The sequence below is a fragment of the Pectinophora gossypiella genome, chromosome 25, assembly GCF_024362695.1.
Source record: "Pectinophora gossypiella chromosome 25, ilPecGoss1.1, whole genome shotgun sequence".
Taxonomy (NCBI): Eukaryota; Metazoa; Arthropoda; class Insecta; order Lepidoptera; family Gelechiidae; genus Pectinophora; species Pectinophora gossypiella.
The window spans coordinates 7432345-7447839 of record NC_065428.1 but is presented as its reverse complement, the minus strand read 5'-3'; the positions used below and the strand labels follow the sequence as shown (position 1 = coordinate 7447839).

Here is a 15495-nt window from a genome sequence, read left to right as displayed (position 1 = left end):
GGTTTTTCGAGAAAATGGCTCATTATTTTGCAATGTGTGAAACATAAAATACAAATAACCTAAATTTAAATTCTACTTCTAATAACTAAAACATACTTTCAAATGCGGAGTTTTCCTAGCTGCTATTAAATGGTTACAAACCAGAAACTAGGCCAAAAAATAATATAATGTAAAAAAGTAATAATGTCAAAATTAGATGGTCTGTCTGTCACAGACTGTCACTCAAAACATGTAATGGTGGTGTTTCTTGGTGTAATATTTTTGCATTTCGCATGAAAACTGAATTTCAAATCGAGGCTGACTCACAAAAAAACATATACAATATTGCTAAGCCTAAATGTTTGTAGTATGAAAGGAATTAGAATGCCCATAAAGGTTTAATGTCGATAATTAAGGTTCTGTATAATTAACTTTCAATTATGAGAATTCATATAAGATTTACGGGCGTATGAAAGAAAATACACTTCGTTACTCAGGTAAAGCCTACTGCAACTAGTTAATAATGCTGACTAATTATAAAAATGCTACTCAGAAAATTCAAGTAAACATAAACAATAAATATATTTAAATATAAAATACATTTATTGTAGATAATAATTATAAAGTTCCTGTTATTATTATTACCTATCTTTGTATCTACCCACCAAACCGCCTGCTTTACCCTTGTGCACGATTTATGATAATTAGTGTATAAAATTAGTATTACTTATATTTTTTAGCAAAATCTGACTTCACATACAATAAAAATAAGCATTCCGAATTACAATTATTATTCATGTGAATACATTAATTCAAATGAATACATTATTTACTCCTATATCTACATAACATAGTATTTTAAAATATTGTTATAATTGTAAAAAAACATATTTTCTGTAATGTAATCAAGTAATCAATTTTCCAAAAGAAAGTTGTTATGGATTATTATTTTAATATTTAGTGGAATAATTGTCATAAAATTACTTTATTTTTTCAGCAGTAATTAATTATAAAATTTTTACAATTTCAGTCACAATGGACACATCAAACTGTAGCCTCCCGATTAATGTTAAAACAGAAACTGATACAATAAACGAAGAAGAAGTGACCCCTATTGATACAAATAATGAAGAAATCCAAGAAATAAAACCCGAAATAGACATTCAACAAACTGAAATTGACACGGTTCAAACTGACAATCCGTTTGGAAATGTCCAACTAGTTGTTAAACAAGAAACAAGTATTAATGAACACGAACACCTAAATATAATACCTGATAAACCATTAGACAACATAGAAAATATAAATTCGGATGTAAATCTAGCAGACTCTTTACATGTTGACGTAAAAGCAGAGAAAAGTGATGATTCATTAGTGACATATGATTATCCTAATTTCGATGATGCAGGGAGTATGGACAGCAATGAAGCCACTGCCTTGGGTAATGTGGAGACTTGCTTGCAAGAAGAAATCAATATTAAATGTGAAAATGATGTTCACGATGAGGTGAGAAACATACTTTGTAATAAACAATTAATATGGTAAATACTTCACTCTATAACTACACTACACCATCATATGGTGTATGGACACCACGTGGAAGTCATACAAAGTTTCATCCCCTTTTTTAACACTTTAGGGGGTGAATTTCCAAAACACCCTTCTTAGTGCTCACTTACGTCACTTAACATACCCTTGTGCGAAATATAATGCTTCTAACTGCAAAATTAAAACATTTCCAAAATCCTTTCTTAATGCTTAAATACGTCACTTGAGAAATATTTTTAAGTACTTACATGTTTCTATTTTTAAAAATTACTGTTTCAAACTATCATCCCCTTTTTTTAACCCTTTAGGAGATGAATTTTCGAAAATCCCTTCTTAATTGTCAGTTACGTACCTTGAGCATACTTTTTGCGTACTTTCATGTACGCAAGGTCACGTAAACAAGAAACAAGTATTAATGAACACGAACACCTAAATATAATACCTGATAAACCATTAGACAACAAGAGATTGTTCTCTTATCTACTTTTTTTTAAGTTTGTGTTAAGGGATGAATTTCCGAAAACTCTTTTTTTGCGCTCACGTCATTTAAGGAATGTTTATGCGAAATTTCATGCTTCTAGCCTTAGCGGTTTTGGCTGTGCATTAATTGATCGACTAACCATGTTTAAGTATACTCAACTTACTTTTTCAGGAAATTCCAAAGGAAGACTTTGATCCGACCATCAAAATTGAGTCTGAAGTGACACTGCCTGAAACAGATCTGACATCAAACCCAATAATTCCCGATGTAGATCCTAATGTTGGACCAAAGTACTCATTTGTTATGAAAATACCAGCAGATGTCATTCATAGCATTGACGAGATGGTAGCGAATGGTGACCCCTATGCAGAAGATGCAGACGCTTTTCATGATGATACATGCACTGGCGATCCAGAGTACGATGATAATGTGGACTCGAAAATGAACCTGGAACCATATCACCTAAATTCAATTACAGGAAATGGACCAACCCTATTAGAAGCACATGAAAAGACCAATGATTTTCAACTCAATTCCATCACTGGTAATGTTCTGTCTTTAGATGAAGAAGCATATGGTTTACTGGTTAAAAATTACAAGGATGATGGACTAAAGTATGCTAAAAAACAATATCCATGTACAAAGTGTCCAAAAGTGTATAATCTAAAACACAGTTTATTAACACACATGAAAGTCCATAGGACGATTGATAATTATCGAAACGGTTGGATTAAAGGGCTCAAGACGAAAAGAGCAAACATCGAAAAGAGACTGAAGATGATGGAGGAAAAGGATAATGATACACAAAAGAAACATAAAGATACAAAAGTTTCGAAAACTCGGACCACAAGAAGACAAAAAGATGAAAGCAAAGAAGGGTACTTATGCACTTGTGGGAACGCTTTTCAGCGCCGCAGTAGAATGGAGACTTGTCTGCGATCGCACGACCTGTTTGAGACAAATTCTAACTGTGAGTCATGTATGACTTGTTCCAAAAAGTTCAGAAGTAAAGAAGAATTATCGTTGCACAGAAAAAGAATGCATCGCAAAAAATTTCCTTGCAAGTTTTGTCCGACCGATTACGACACGCGAAAAGAACTATTCAAACATTTGCAGATACATCAAAAGGTTCAACTTATGGAGTACAAAGTTATAGAACAAGTTGTAAAAGGGAAGCAGAAGCTACGATGTTTTATGTGCTCCAAATCTTGGACCGAATTGTCAGAATTGAAAACGCATGTGCTGACTGATCATAAAGGGCCTTATGTGTGTCCGCATTGTAAGAATACGTTTCCCAAAATCATTGATTTCGGGAACCACACAAAGACATACCATCCCGAAGTAGAGGGTCAGTCTGTTCTGGACGTGTTAGAAGCATTTTCAAGGCTGGTCCAGGAGTGGAAATGCGACGAATGTAACTTACAGTTCCTAGAACCTGACAAATTTGCGTTACATCAAATTGAAAAACACAGTCCAGAATTAAAAGCGCAAAGACAATACCAGTGTCCTGATTGTCGTAGAGTATTCGTCAGTCAGAAGGGGCTAACGTCACATAGACGAATACATCACAGTGTAGAAACTTTAGAAGAGACGAAAGTCCAGGAAATGGGGATCATGTGTTTGGAATGTCGAAAAATTTGCAAGGACATGACGGCTTTGACGTCACACATGAGGTTTCATTCCCCGGAGCGCAAGTATCCTTGCAAATTCTGCGATTTTCGCTTCGCAACGCCTGAAAAAAGGAAAACTCATGCGGAAATTCACACCGGGGACATGAAATACGTGTGTTTCATTTGTGAATATCAGTGCACCTCAGAAAATAGGTTGCAGAAGCATAAAATGTCCTTGAAACATGCAAATATGAAAGAGTACTTATTGACTGGGAAGCCTTTGGTAGAACCGTCGACTTCTGAAGAGAAAGGGAAGGAGAAAAAGGAGTGTAGTGCGAAAAAGAGAAAGAAAACCGAAAATGGTAGGAATAAAAATGGTGATTCTAGTTCGGATAGTGCAGAAGTGGCGTGTGATGTGTGCGGGGACAAATTCGCGAGTGAAACTGAAATGTTAGAACACAAACAGACGCATCCGTTTATAGAATTTGCTAACGATGATAAGCCTAGTAGGATCTTCTTCAAATAAAGTTCAAAGAGGTAACAAAGTTAGTAACTAAAATGATCTTATTTTTATTAAAGATTACGTGATTCGTTAGTTACTAGTTATGGAGTAAAATAAGCATAAGCCACTTGTTGGTGCTGATTCCTGTACACATCATCTAATTTTATTTAAGTTATACCTGTAATTTTCTTATCTGCCGAAAAGGAAAGGGACGGGTCGAATAAAATTTATGGAACACGCGTCAATTTTTGGCAGAGATTCAAAAACCCTTCCAGAATTTTATATTGGCCAATAACCCGACAGAATTAATTTGACAGCACACGTCAAACGGATTGAATATGAGCGAGAAGCCTATTTTATTCGCCCGGGTTATTCTTTCATTTTAAAATTAATAGTTGTCAATCATCCGCCCCTTTCCTTCTCGGCGAATAAGTAAATGACGGGTACAACTTAAAAAAAAAATTTGGTGGTAGGTATCTGCAGGAATTGAGGCCATGGTGATAGAAGTCGATATATATCACACAAACTTGTTACGACCTGGCAAAGGTATTCCTATAATATTTTAGTGCTATTTTTTTTTTGCAGATATTTTCTTTAATTAAAACACATAATTACGGGTTCTTACCTCGTTTAAAGTAGGGATATGAGACTCCCGATATTTCGACACTGTTGCAAGTGCCATGATCACGGGATGACTGATGAGATTGGAGTGGAGTAGGTAGATCGATAATTTTCTACGGGCAGACATATCTGTCTACCCTCGTTCCCCGTTTCTCTTTCCTCTTTGCCCGTACAAAATTATGGATCTACCTACTCCACTCCATCAGTCATCATCTCATCAGTCATCCCGTGATCATGGCACTTGCAACAGTGTCGAAATATCGGGAGTCTCATATCCCTACTTTAAACGCGGTAAGAATATTTTCTTTAATTATTTTCTCTGTTGGTAATAGTTTTTTGTTGTTTCTTTGATCACAATCTCACTGCTAATTTAGTAGCTTGTGGTTTTGAAGGTAACTGGTTCAATTTGTTTATTAAAATTACGATTATAAATATGGCTGACTTATTTCTATTGAAGGTTTAGACCTTGTAATAGTTGTAGTGTATAAATAATTTAAAAATAACTTGTTACAATAGATAAAATATGTGTAAAGCCATGCTTGCCTGTCGATATAATATAGCTAAGACAATATTTATTGAATTAAGAACACCAATAAGCTTTAAGGTAAACTAAGATCTACAAATAAAGACAGGGAAACTCAAAATTATTCAGTGCAATATAACACAGAAGCATCAGTTATATTTTGTGAAAGATTATTATAAAAAATACGTACTTCTGATGTTAGCCATCTTTATTTACTAGCTTTTTTTTGGAATTTTTGGCCTGGTTACTAATATTTACTAGCTTTTTTAAATTACAGATAATCATAGTACACTTACGTTCCATTATACATAATTACTCTAGCTTACAACAGCTTCGTACAAAGCTATCTTTTTTAGTAGGTATCCTGTTAATGCCTGAAAGTATTGTTAGCAGCTGTCACTTTTGAGCATACCTGGTTTTCTTATACCATGGATAGTTGATTCTTGCATCTATTGCATTGGATTGGACGAAGCCCTCGATATAAATCGCACAGCGCACGTCGCGGGTGCTGTGCCGCGGTCGATGTCTTCCTAAATTAATCACCTTTTTGCATACTATAAACAATCTGACTCACAGTCACAAAGGATTATTTTCTAAAAAAGCGCCCTAACCGTGTTGTAGTAGGTATACATTAAGTTATGTACATAGTGTAAGTTCGTTTCCTCAAATTAAGATATATTATGTTTTTTTTGACGTGACTTATGGCATTAACTACTTGGCCGGACAAATAGGCAGCGCTGAAGGCTCTCACCCGGTACAACGTTTAAGACAACAGGCCTGAGGGTGCCCAGTTGGGCGCGAACTTCGGCTCAGGGCGTCGTCTGAGAGGAAAAATATTTGAAAGAATTAATCGACCCTAGTGGGTCGATAGCGATAAGCGCTGATTGAGGGAAATCGTCGACCACGCTGGCGGGGTCGGTATCGTGGTTCTGAAGTGTTGGTGTCGCGAGCTGATTGGCTGTCTATGGCTAGAGTAATCGGTTATATTATGTTATGGCAGTTAAAATAACGAGCGATATCGGTTGTGCAGTGTCGTCATTACGACTAAACGTGTTCTTAATTTGACACGGCGCTTAGTGACACGGCGCTTTTTTACCGAGAATGGTGCTAATTCTTGTAAACACCATCTAATTTTATATCGTCATTTTTTATCCGGCGAAAAGGAAAGGGACGAGTAATCGACAAGCATAAAATTTATGGAACACACGTCAAGTTTAAGCACTAATCTAAAACAACCGTCTAAAAATTTTACATTGGCCAATAACCCTCTAATTATGTTGACAGCACACGTCTAACGGTTTGCATACCAGCGAGATACCTTTTTGATTCGCTCGGGTTATTCATTCATTTACTCATTCTTCCTAAAATTAAGAGCTGTCAATCATCCGTCTCTTTCCTTTTCGGTGGATAAGAAAATGACAGGTATAACTAAAAGTAAAATTAGAAGGTGTCTGCAGGAATCGGGGCCATTGGTAGTCCATTTGTTTATATACGACGTCAATGCTTCTTTGGTACACGGGCATAGGAAGTGACATTTGCTTTGGACCCTCTGTGTTACATTGTACTATAACTCATTCGATCTACACTGTGTTAATGACTAGTCTGCATTGTTAATATTTAGGTTAGGTGCCTGGAAATGTATATAATTGTACGAATATGTTGCTATTTAAAATGGTTCATAGGTCTGTTTTGTGATTTTTTTTGCATATTGTTTTCTAGTTGATTGAAACCTTATACAAGATAGCCTCACATATCTCAGGTCCATACTGGCTGACATTAATCATTATTTTTTAGTCTTTTTCTCATAATTCATCAATTTAAGTTTGTTGTTTATTTTGTAATTCCTAACTTACGCTGTTTGTAAAACTATTCGCATGAAGACATTACCAAGAATATTCTTAATCCATAATTTAAGCCAGCGTACAACCTAGCATGTTTGCTTCGCTCGCTCCGCTATGCGTGGTCAGTTGACAGTACTGACTGAACCTATAGTTTTCAAAGGGTGGGTGGTTAACTTCGCTTTTGCTCGATGTAGGGTTCTTCAGTAATTAATAAACTGTTTCATATACTTTCATTAGCCTTTTATTTCCATAATTAAACTGTTTCAATATCGGATTTAACCATAGCGTACATAGTAATGATTTGACACTGACAGTGACAGATGTCTGAATGACATCCGGGAATAGGGACGCTTTACATCTCTACACTCGACTATATTGTCTGGTATCTCGGCAGATTAAGTATTAATTTTCTATAATTTTAACCGCAAAATGTATGGGGACAAAAGATAGGAAAATGTAAGTTTAGGACAATAAAAAATCTGATAAGACTCAATAAAAACGACGTTAGAGACTGTTGAACTCCTTTATCCTATGATTTCTTAGTAAGTGGTATGATAAATTCTGCCCGCCCCAATATGCATTTTTTTTCTTGAATGGCTCCTAATATGCTGCATCTGTATATTTTTACCCGGTGTCCACTTGTTGTCATTTTTTTTCTATATTTATAGCCAGTTAAAAGTATAATTGTAAAAAGGATTTATTTATAACTCAAGTAGTGTCTTGTGAAGAGACAAAAGTTCAAAGTACCTCATAGGATCGATCCAATAAATACATAGAAATAAAAAGACTTAATATTTAAAACTGTGTTTTATTATCGCGAGAAATGATAAAATTCCTCCATCACACATCAAATATACAATAAAAAGAATCGAGGATTTTTGTGATGGATTTTTAAAAGATAGAAGCTTGGATTGGTTTACAAGACAGAAGTTGGAATGAGGAACTTTCCAAACTACGTTCCTCAAAAACAATACAGATGGCGTTCGAGTAATGAGAAAATAGGTAATTATCACGTTAAGTCGACAGTGGTGCTAATTCCTGTAAATACCATCTAATTTTATTTTAAGTTATATCTGTCATTTTCTTATCCGCCGAAAAGGAAAGGGACGGGTAATCGACAAGCATAAAATTTATGGAACACACGTCAATTTTAAGCACAAATCTAAACCAACCGTCTAAAAATTTTACATCAGTCAATAACTCGACACATTCATTTACTCATTCTTCCTTAAGAGCTGTGAATCATCCGTCCCTTTCCTTTTCGACGGATATGAAAATGACGGATATAACTTAAAATAAAATTAGGCGGTGTCTGCAGGAATCGGGGCCAGTGCCACCTATAATATTTTTGGGGAACGTAGCAGGGTTCGAGGGAAAATTGAGGCGTTTCCAAAACAACCAAAAACATAACCGGCCTTTATAACTGATCACACTCCATCAATACCTTTCGATTACGATATTACCTACACTATGGGTTAGGTTAGTGCAAAACGCAGCATATGGCGTCAAAAAAAGAAAATACTAAGTGAGGGTAGTTACACTGACAAATGTTCTAGGTAATGTCGGTGTAACTACCCTCACTGCAAAATTTTCTTTTTCTGACGTCATAGCTTGTTTTGCAGATATATTTATTTTAGCTTATGTCACTCGCCTGGCCAGTCAGCCCGTGACCACGGTCCTTGCAACACGGCCGAAACGTTGCGAAATAAAACGACATATTGTTTAAAACTGTGTTTTATTATCACAAGAAATGATAACATTCCTCCATCACACACCAAATATACAATAAACAGAATCGTGGATTTTTGTTCCTACTTAAAAGTAATATAATAAAATCAGTGAACGATTTGAGTACACAATATACAAGATAGGATTCGAATGTTGAAGTATGCGTTTTCAAGACAATTGTACAAATAATTACTTTATACCTATGGAGCATCCTAACTGCTTCACTGTAGGGAAATGGCGTATGTTTTATGACCGAGGTTTTTGTTGCTTTTACTTTTCCTCAGCTACACAGGTTGTGAGAAGCTGCAGTAGTTTTAGGCCGATGAGACGTTCGACCCCAAATATATTTATCAATTTGAGTATGAAAAGTGCCATTAATTGAACATACCCCATACATGTAAAATGCTAAGATAGTTGCTTCAAAGTTTTGAAAACGCACGTCTATACTTTCTAGAGACCTACTATACAAAATTATACATCAAATATAAATATTATATAGTCAAAGCGTCGCTCAAGGACTTTTATACATTGTGCCTATTCAAAATCTAGCATTTAAATGCGCGCGTGTTATATCATCAGTCTTTAGCCCACTGCTGGGCATTTACCCTTATGGTACTTGATCTTAAAGTTCAATTTCATATAGTAGACCCTATACTTAAAATATATTTCAACATCCGTAATATTCGTCGGAAAAATATATAAAATGTTCTGCAAAATGATATATTTTTCCGAACATTAATTTTATAAATAATTCCACACTGCCATCACAGAATAAAAAATACATATAAATATTAATATAACGTTCACCCATTACGTTTTTACATGCATACTACCAAAAGGTGAAAAAACCCAAAACAAATTATTATTATCGATATATATTTTGAACAATTCTTATTAAATACATTCAGGTATATCGACCAAACCTCGAATACTTGACTTGATTTTATAGCGATGGGTAGCTCGCGAGTGAGCGATTTAAAAGAGCTGGATCTTCAGTAACTCTTTCCCTCACTAACTCACCGCCTTATAGACACTTTAAACGACAGAGACAACAAATGTTCAAAGCACAAGAGTAAGCGAGATCGATGTTGCTTGTAAACAACACCTACCGGGTATTTTATAATGAACGCTAAAACTGCACTTGTAAGGCTTATATTTACTTGCAGAACTATAGACAGTGACGTACTGAGCTGAGAGCTACTGTGCTAAAACAGGATCTAGAGGGTTAAAATGGCCACATCGAAGCAATTCATCCTTAGAAAGCAATATTGCTACTTGACATTTGTTTGCATTGCGCACTTACTTTTATATGCGCAAATGTCAAATTGCAATATTGCTTTTTTAGATGAATTGTTTCGATGTGGCTTTTATAACCCCCCTGAATGATTCGAATCACTCTTCTCTTATATATGAGCTATTTTATTTCCCATCGCGTATAGTCTATGAGCTTATATTCTTGCGGATTTTAGAAAATCTCTGTCACATCATATTATTTGGCTACATACGACCATATGTACGATTATGTAGTAATGTCTATTTAACACTGGCAAAGGACTTCATACACAAATAGTACAAAAGTACACTGATACCATTTATATTGAATAATAATAATATAAACTTAAGTCTATTCAACAAGTTACTTTATTTGTTAACATTAAATCTATCTTCACGGCGAATCTGTAAAAGGGTGGACAGTAGAAATATGAAACATTTGGCGGCTCAGTAATAACGCTGACGCGACGAAATCGGTCATTGATCGAGAACTTTCCAAAATATTGTAATTTTTAAAATAATGTTTGTCTTACAAAAGATAACAATTTTAACAAATAAAAACAAACTTAATGAATAGACCGCAAAAATCCTACGCGAAGGAATAACTAAAACATGAAAACTATTGCCGTTTCACTCGCACTGCATCGAATCATTATTGTGCGTGAGAGAGATGACACATATACTATTATAATAGTCAATTTGTCCATGGGAAATACAACTTTATTGTTACAAGACAGGTACATCATATTCTTTATTCATAATAATGACTAATTAAATGGAAAACATTCTGTGGCAATGTTGAATTTCACTACACTTTAAAATAACAATAACGTTATATTTCCCGCCAAAATCACTTTCCCGCCGAAACCACTTTCCCGCCTTTTCGTTCGTAGTAATTCCTTCACATAACTGTACTATTTGAGGTTATATCTAAAATGATGTGTTATTGATTAGAAATGTAGTACTATTTAGTAGCTAAATGTGATTTTCCATGGTTTAGCCATGCTCGCGCCTGGTTTTCTCACTACAAGGACGTCGTTGCCCTTGTGTAAAGTCATTTGTAGCGCGGTTTGTTTTTCTTCTTGGTGTAACTTTGCTGTTTTTGGCGGTGTTTTGATGCCTGCGATCACGATGCGTTCCAGCCAAGACCGCGTCGGGAAATGGGCGTTCTCGTTGACAAAACTGTAAGGAGATTATTACGGTTAGTTGGATTTCGTGGTTTAGACAAAAATAATTATTAAAATAAAGGAATCAACGTATCAGAGACAACCTTTCCACAAATAGAAATTAAAACGTATTTCGACAGCTTTAGATCTGTCTTTATTTAGTAAGCAGAATTTAACGATATATCTTTGACCTATAATTGTTATGACTTGTCAATTAATTGGGTAGTTTTCTAATTATGAAATTCTGATTACTAATATGTAAAAATATATTTTTTGCTTAGTATTCTTCTAGTTGTTTTACATCAGTACATACACATACATAAACGCACGCCTATTTCGTAGCGGGGTAAGCAGAGACTATCGAATTCCATTTGCTTCGATATTGACACTTCTCTTGCTTCTTCCACATTCATCAATCGTTTCATGCACGCACGCCGGTACAAAATAAAACTCCAATTTAGCATTTTTTATACGTTAAGATATGCTTTATAAATAAATATAACATCATGCGTCCCCCAACCGTTCCCCCAACTAGTTCAAGCATGGAGTATACTCCAACACAATACTCTACTGTGGGTTAGTTCAATAGACAAACGTCATAAGCCGTTGAAGATTTTTCAAATCTTAAAAGGCTTATGGGTCTTTTCACATTTCCCTTCACCGTCAGGCGCTATTTTGAATCTATGATGCATACATGAATCCAGAAAGAAATTCGGAGTTATGAGGACTCTTCCGCGAATCGAAACTGCGAAAGACAAATTGCTTACTTAATACAGCGTCAGTGACACCGTAGCGAATACTTAGGGGGACGATTCATCTCATGATTCTGGTCAATATCAAGTACATACATACATAAACAGCCTGTATACGACCCACTGCTGGGCACAGGCCTCCCCTCAATCAACCGGAGGGGTATGGAGCATACTCCACCACGCTGCTCCACTGCGGGTTGGTGGAGGTGTTTTTATGGCTAATAGCCGGGACCAACGGCTACGGCAATATCAAGGACATTTTTACAGACGGCACGTACGTGATCTTAAACGTTTTTAATGTACCTGTAAGTCATGACAGACGGCTCGTGTGTGATCTTAAACGTTTATAATGTACCTGTAAGTCATGACAGACGGCTCATGTGTGATCTTAAACGTTTATAATGTACCTGTAAGTCATGACAGACGGCTCGTGTGTGATCTTAAACGTTTATAATGTACCTGTAAGTCATGGCGGACGGTTCGTATGTGATCTTAAATGCTTATTTGCGTTGTGGCACTCCCTCAATGTAGGAGTGTCACAACATCTCGCTGAGCTGATGTCCCTTTTTAGAGATAAGGTTTTAATTCTTTATTTTGTTCATTTTTCTATTGTGTGTACCACTTGTTTCTAAAATAAATGTTTTCTTTCTTTCTTTCTTTCTTTCTTTCTTTCTTTCTTTCTTATAATTTACTTGTAAGTCATGACAGACGGCACGTATGTGATCTTAAACGCTTATAATATACCTGTAAGTCATGGCGGACGGCTCGTATGTGATCTTGGCATAGATGTATTGGCTGTCGGTATAGTCGGTGGTCTCACCGTCGTCTATGTACAGCGTGCCCGTTGCTGTGTTCTGCAAATAACATACACGAAACTTGTATGAGAGTAAAGTCAAAAACACAACATAACATAGCATCCCTATATCCCCGGTAGGCAGAGGTGTATTGTATACTACATAGCGTCATACTATCACGCCTGTATCCCCATAGTAAATACTATTCTACTACATAATCATATACAGGGTGTTAGTGACATCGTAACGAATATTGAGGGGGACGATTCAGCTCATATCCGAGTTAATATCAAGTTTAATTTTCCGTCGTAAGTCTAGTCGCAAAAGTATGGAACAGGAAATTCCAATTTATATCAACTAAGAATCATGGTCTGAATCACCCCTCAAAATTTTCTTTACGATGTCACTTACTTCTGTATACCAAACCTACTCGTCGCTAGATAAGTTTAAGTCACATTTAATGGGGGATGGGCCTATTGCCATTATATATAACATAATATAACTCTTCTTAGGTTAAGAATTTGGCAGCGAGTGTGTGCAGAATGGCTTCGGGGTACCGGACAGAGCATAGTACCCCGCTAGCCACAAGTTGGTTAGTGACTAAGGATAGACGATCCAACAGTGTTATGTTAGAAGTTGTATATATGCATCACGCTGTGAAAACTTTGATAGCGCGTTTCAGGACTGCTTTATTGAATGGTGGCGCCATCTGTTGCATGCGGGCGGAACTAGCTGGTCAACTAGTTAGGTGCGCCACAAGTAATTAATGTTGTTAAATTGTGTAAATGTATGTGTGTTGTGGTTTGTTCGAAAAAAAAATGTTTTTATTATTATTATTTTTAATATTACTCACGTTGTGGTCGAGCGCTACGACGAGCGTGTAGGGGTCGTCGGCCATGAGCGCGGACGAGCGGCGCACGCGCTCCTTACGCGGCACCACGCTGCCGCCGCGCTGGTACACCGGGATCTGGGGGGGGGGGGAAGTCAATGTAGACATTCTTCTTCTTCTATCGTGTGGGTTGTGAGGTGGAGTACCAACCTCATCAAACCTGGTGTCAGGGTTACTATTGAGCCGCCAAGGGCCCTTGACATGGCTCATGTAACGACTACTTACTTACATCAGTAAATAGTAACCGGGACCAACGGCTTAACGTGCCTTCCGACGCACGGATCATCTTATTTTCGGACAAACTGGTGATCAGCCAGTAATGTCCTAAACAAACGAGAATTGCATAATATTTTATAAACTAGATGGTGCATGGTGTTGTGTCACATCCCTAAATCAACCCGAAACACGACCTTCTTACCTCTAACGGCTGATAAAATAAGTATGTATAGCGGCCATCTTATTTTTCCGCCATTTTGATTTTTTTTGCTGGCAATTGAATTTGACAATGTATTTTACATTTTGTGAAAAAACGAATAATCCGGGTGCATAGTTTTGCCAGGTCTTAGGGTGTCTGATGTGGAGCAATTTTCGAAGATCTGGAAGTTTTCCCATGCTCACCGATCAATCCCCCCATACATAAAAAAATATGTATGTAATTATGTCGAGGAGTAAAAATGGTCCTTCTGGGAGAACAACTACGTGAGCAAGTCAGGCAGTGGGTCCCTAACTATAAATAATAGCAGTATTGTTCGTCTGAATGTCTGTTTGTATGTAGAATGAAACATACAAACCTCTCTCCACAGACCCTATTCACTATATTTTATTTATTTGGGGCCCCTAAGAAGATCTAGGATACATATGTTATTATCCCGATTGAAAAAACAGAGCCCTTGAAAATTTTGAATTAGATATACATTCGACAACAAACGAATTAAGAAACAAACATGGCGGCGCGGGGCATATGCCGTTCAACCAATCAGCGCGAGGTGCGTTTCGTTTCACAATTTGACGGTTTCACTTCGATAAATTATAATCTAGCGAAAAATAATGCGTTAAAATGCAAGCAATATGTTACGATTCACAATCTTTCGACAGTTTACAATCTCACGTGATAGATTATAATCTAACGCTATTTACAATTTTATGGTGACATATACATATATAAAAAGAGCACATAAAAACAATACATTTTAAATTCAATTCTTGATGGATGGCTTTTGTGTGATCACAATTGCCAGTTCATTTTAAAAAAAGCAATATGGCTTTTTGACATTTCTTGGCATTGCGCAATTACTTTTATATGCGCAAATACCTTTTAAATGCTTTTTATATTAACCCCTCACCTTGGCAATATTGACGTCCTGGTTCAAATACCCCTGCGCAGGTATCATCTTGTACGTGTCCACGTCGTACCAGAGGACGCGCGCGTCCTTCCCGGGGAGGTACACCTTGACGCTGGAGACCCCGGGCTCGGTGACCGGCCGGACTAGCAGCTTGTCACCTGGGAGTGATCAAATGACGGTAAGTTGACCTTCAACAAGTTTATCCATGATAATTACGTTGAATAAATGATTCTGATTTCTGATTTGTCCAAAAAATTCCAAAAAGCAGACATACGTAATTTAAAGGCAATATTCAGGGTGTTAACGACACGTACGGTCACGAGCATTAATTATGTATACAGTTTGGTACCATGTCACATTAACTTTTTAGACAAATTGAATTGTAAGTCTCACTAAATGTCAAATATGTTAGTGCGGCAGAGTCCTAAAGTGGGTACATTATATTG

The 15495-nt window shown here is 36.5% G+C and overlaps 2 protein-coding genes across 3 annotated transcripts in view; one reads left to right on the top strand and one right to left on the bottom strand.

The window, feature by feature from the left end:
* Positions 1 to 221: 221 nt before the first annotated feature.
* On the top strand, positions 222 to 7336 carry LOC126378064 (zinc finger protein 616-like). The gene is made up of 3 exons (XM_050026194.1): positions 222 to 476; positions 1010 to 1485; positions 2180 to 7336. Exons 1-3 carry the CDS (start codon positions 449 to 451, stop codon positions 4142 to 4144), a joined length of 2469 nt encoding a protein of 822 aa, XP_049882151.1. The 5' UTR covers positions 222 to 448; the 3' UTR covers positions 4145 to 7336.
* Positions 7337 to 8823: 1487 nt separating this feature from the next.
* Positions 8824 to 15495, bottom strand: part of LOC126378051 (neutral alpha-glucosidase AB) — a 35096-nt gene continuing 28424 nt past the window's right edge. Inside the window, exons 16-20 of one of the 2 annotated variants that reach the window (XM_050026154.1) lie at positions 15050 to 15207; positions 13671 to 13784; positions 12768 to 12877; positions 11966 to 12016; positions 8824 to 11287 (exon numbers count right to left, since the gene is read on the bottom strand). In XM_050026154.1, coding sequence (XP_049882111.1) covers positions 11074 to 11287; positions 11966 to 12016; positions 12768 to 12877; positions 13671 to 13784; positions 15050 to 15207 — 647 coding nt within the window. In that variant the 3' untranslated portion in view covers positions 8824 to 11073. The remainder of the gene's footprint in view (positions 11288 to 11965; positions 12017 to 12767; positions 12878 to 13670; positions 13785 to 15049; positions 15208 to 15495) is intronic. The other variant, XM_050026155.1, reaches the window with a different exon arrangement.

Bases quoted from the DNA above. Each gene is read 5' to 3' on its own strand.
- LOC126378064 (XM_050026194.1), top strand. From the start codon at position 449: ATGAAAGAAAATACACTTCGTTACTCAG. The intron at 477-1,009 runs GTAAAGCCTACT...TTACAATTTCAG, and splicing joins AAATACACTTCGTTACTCAG to TCACAATGGACACATCAAAC. The intron at 1,486-2,179 runs GTGAGAAACATA...TTACTTTTTCAG, and splicing joins AAAATGATGTTCACGATGAG to GAAATTCCAAAGGAAGACTT.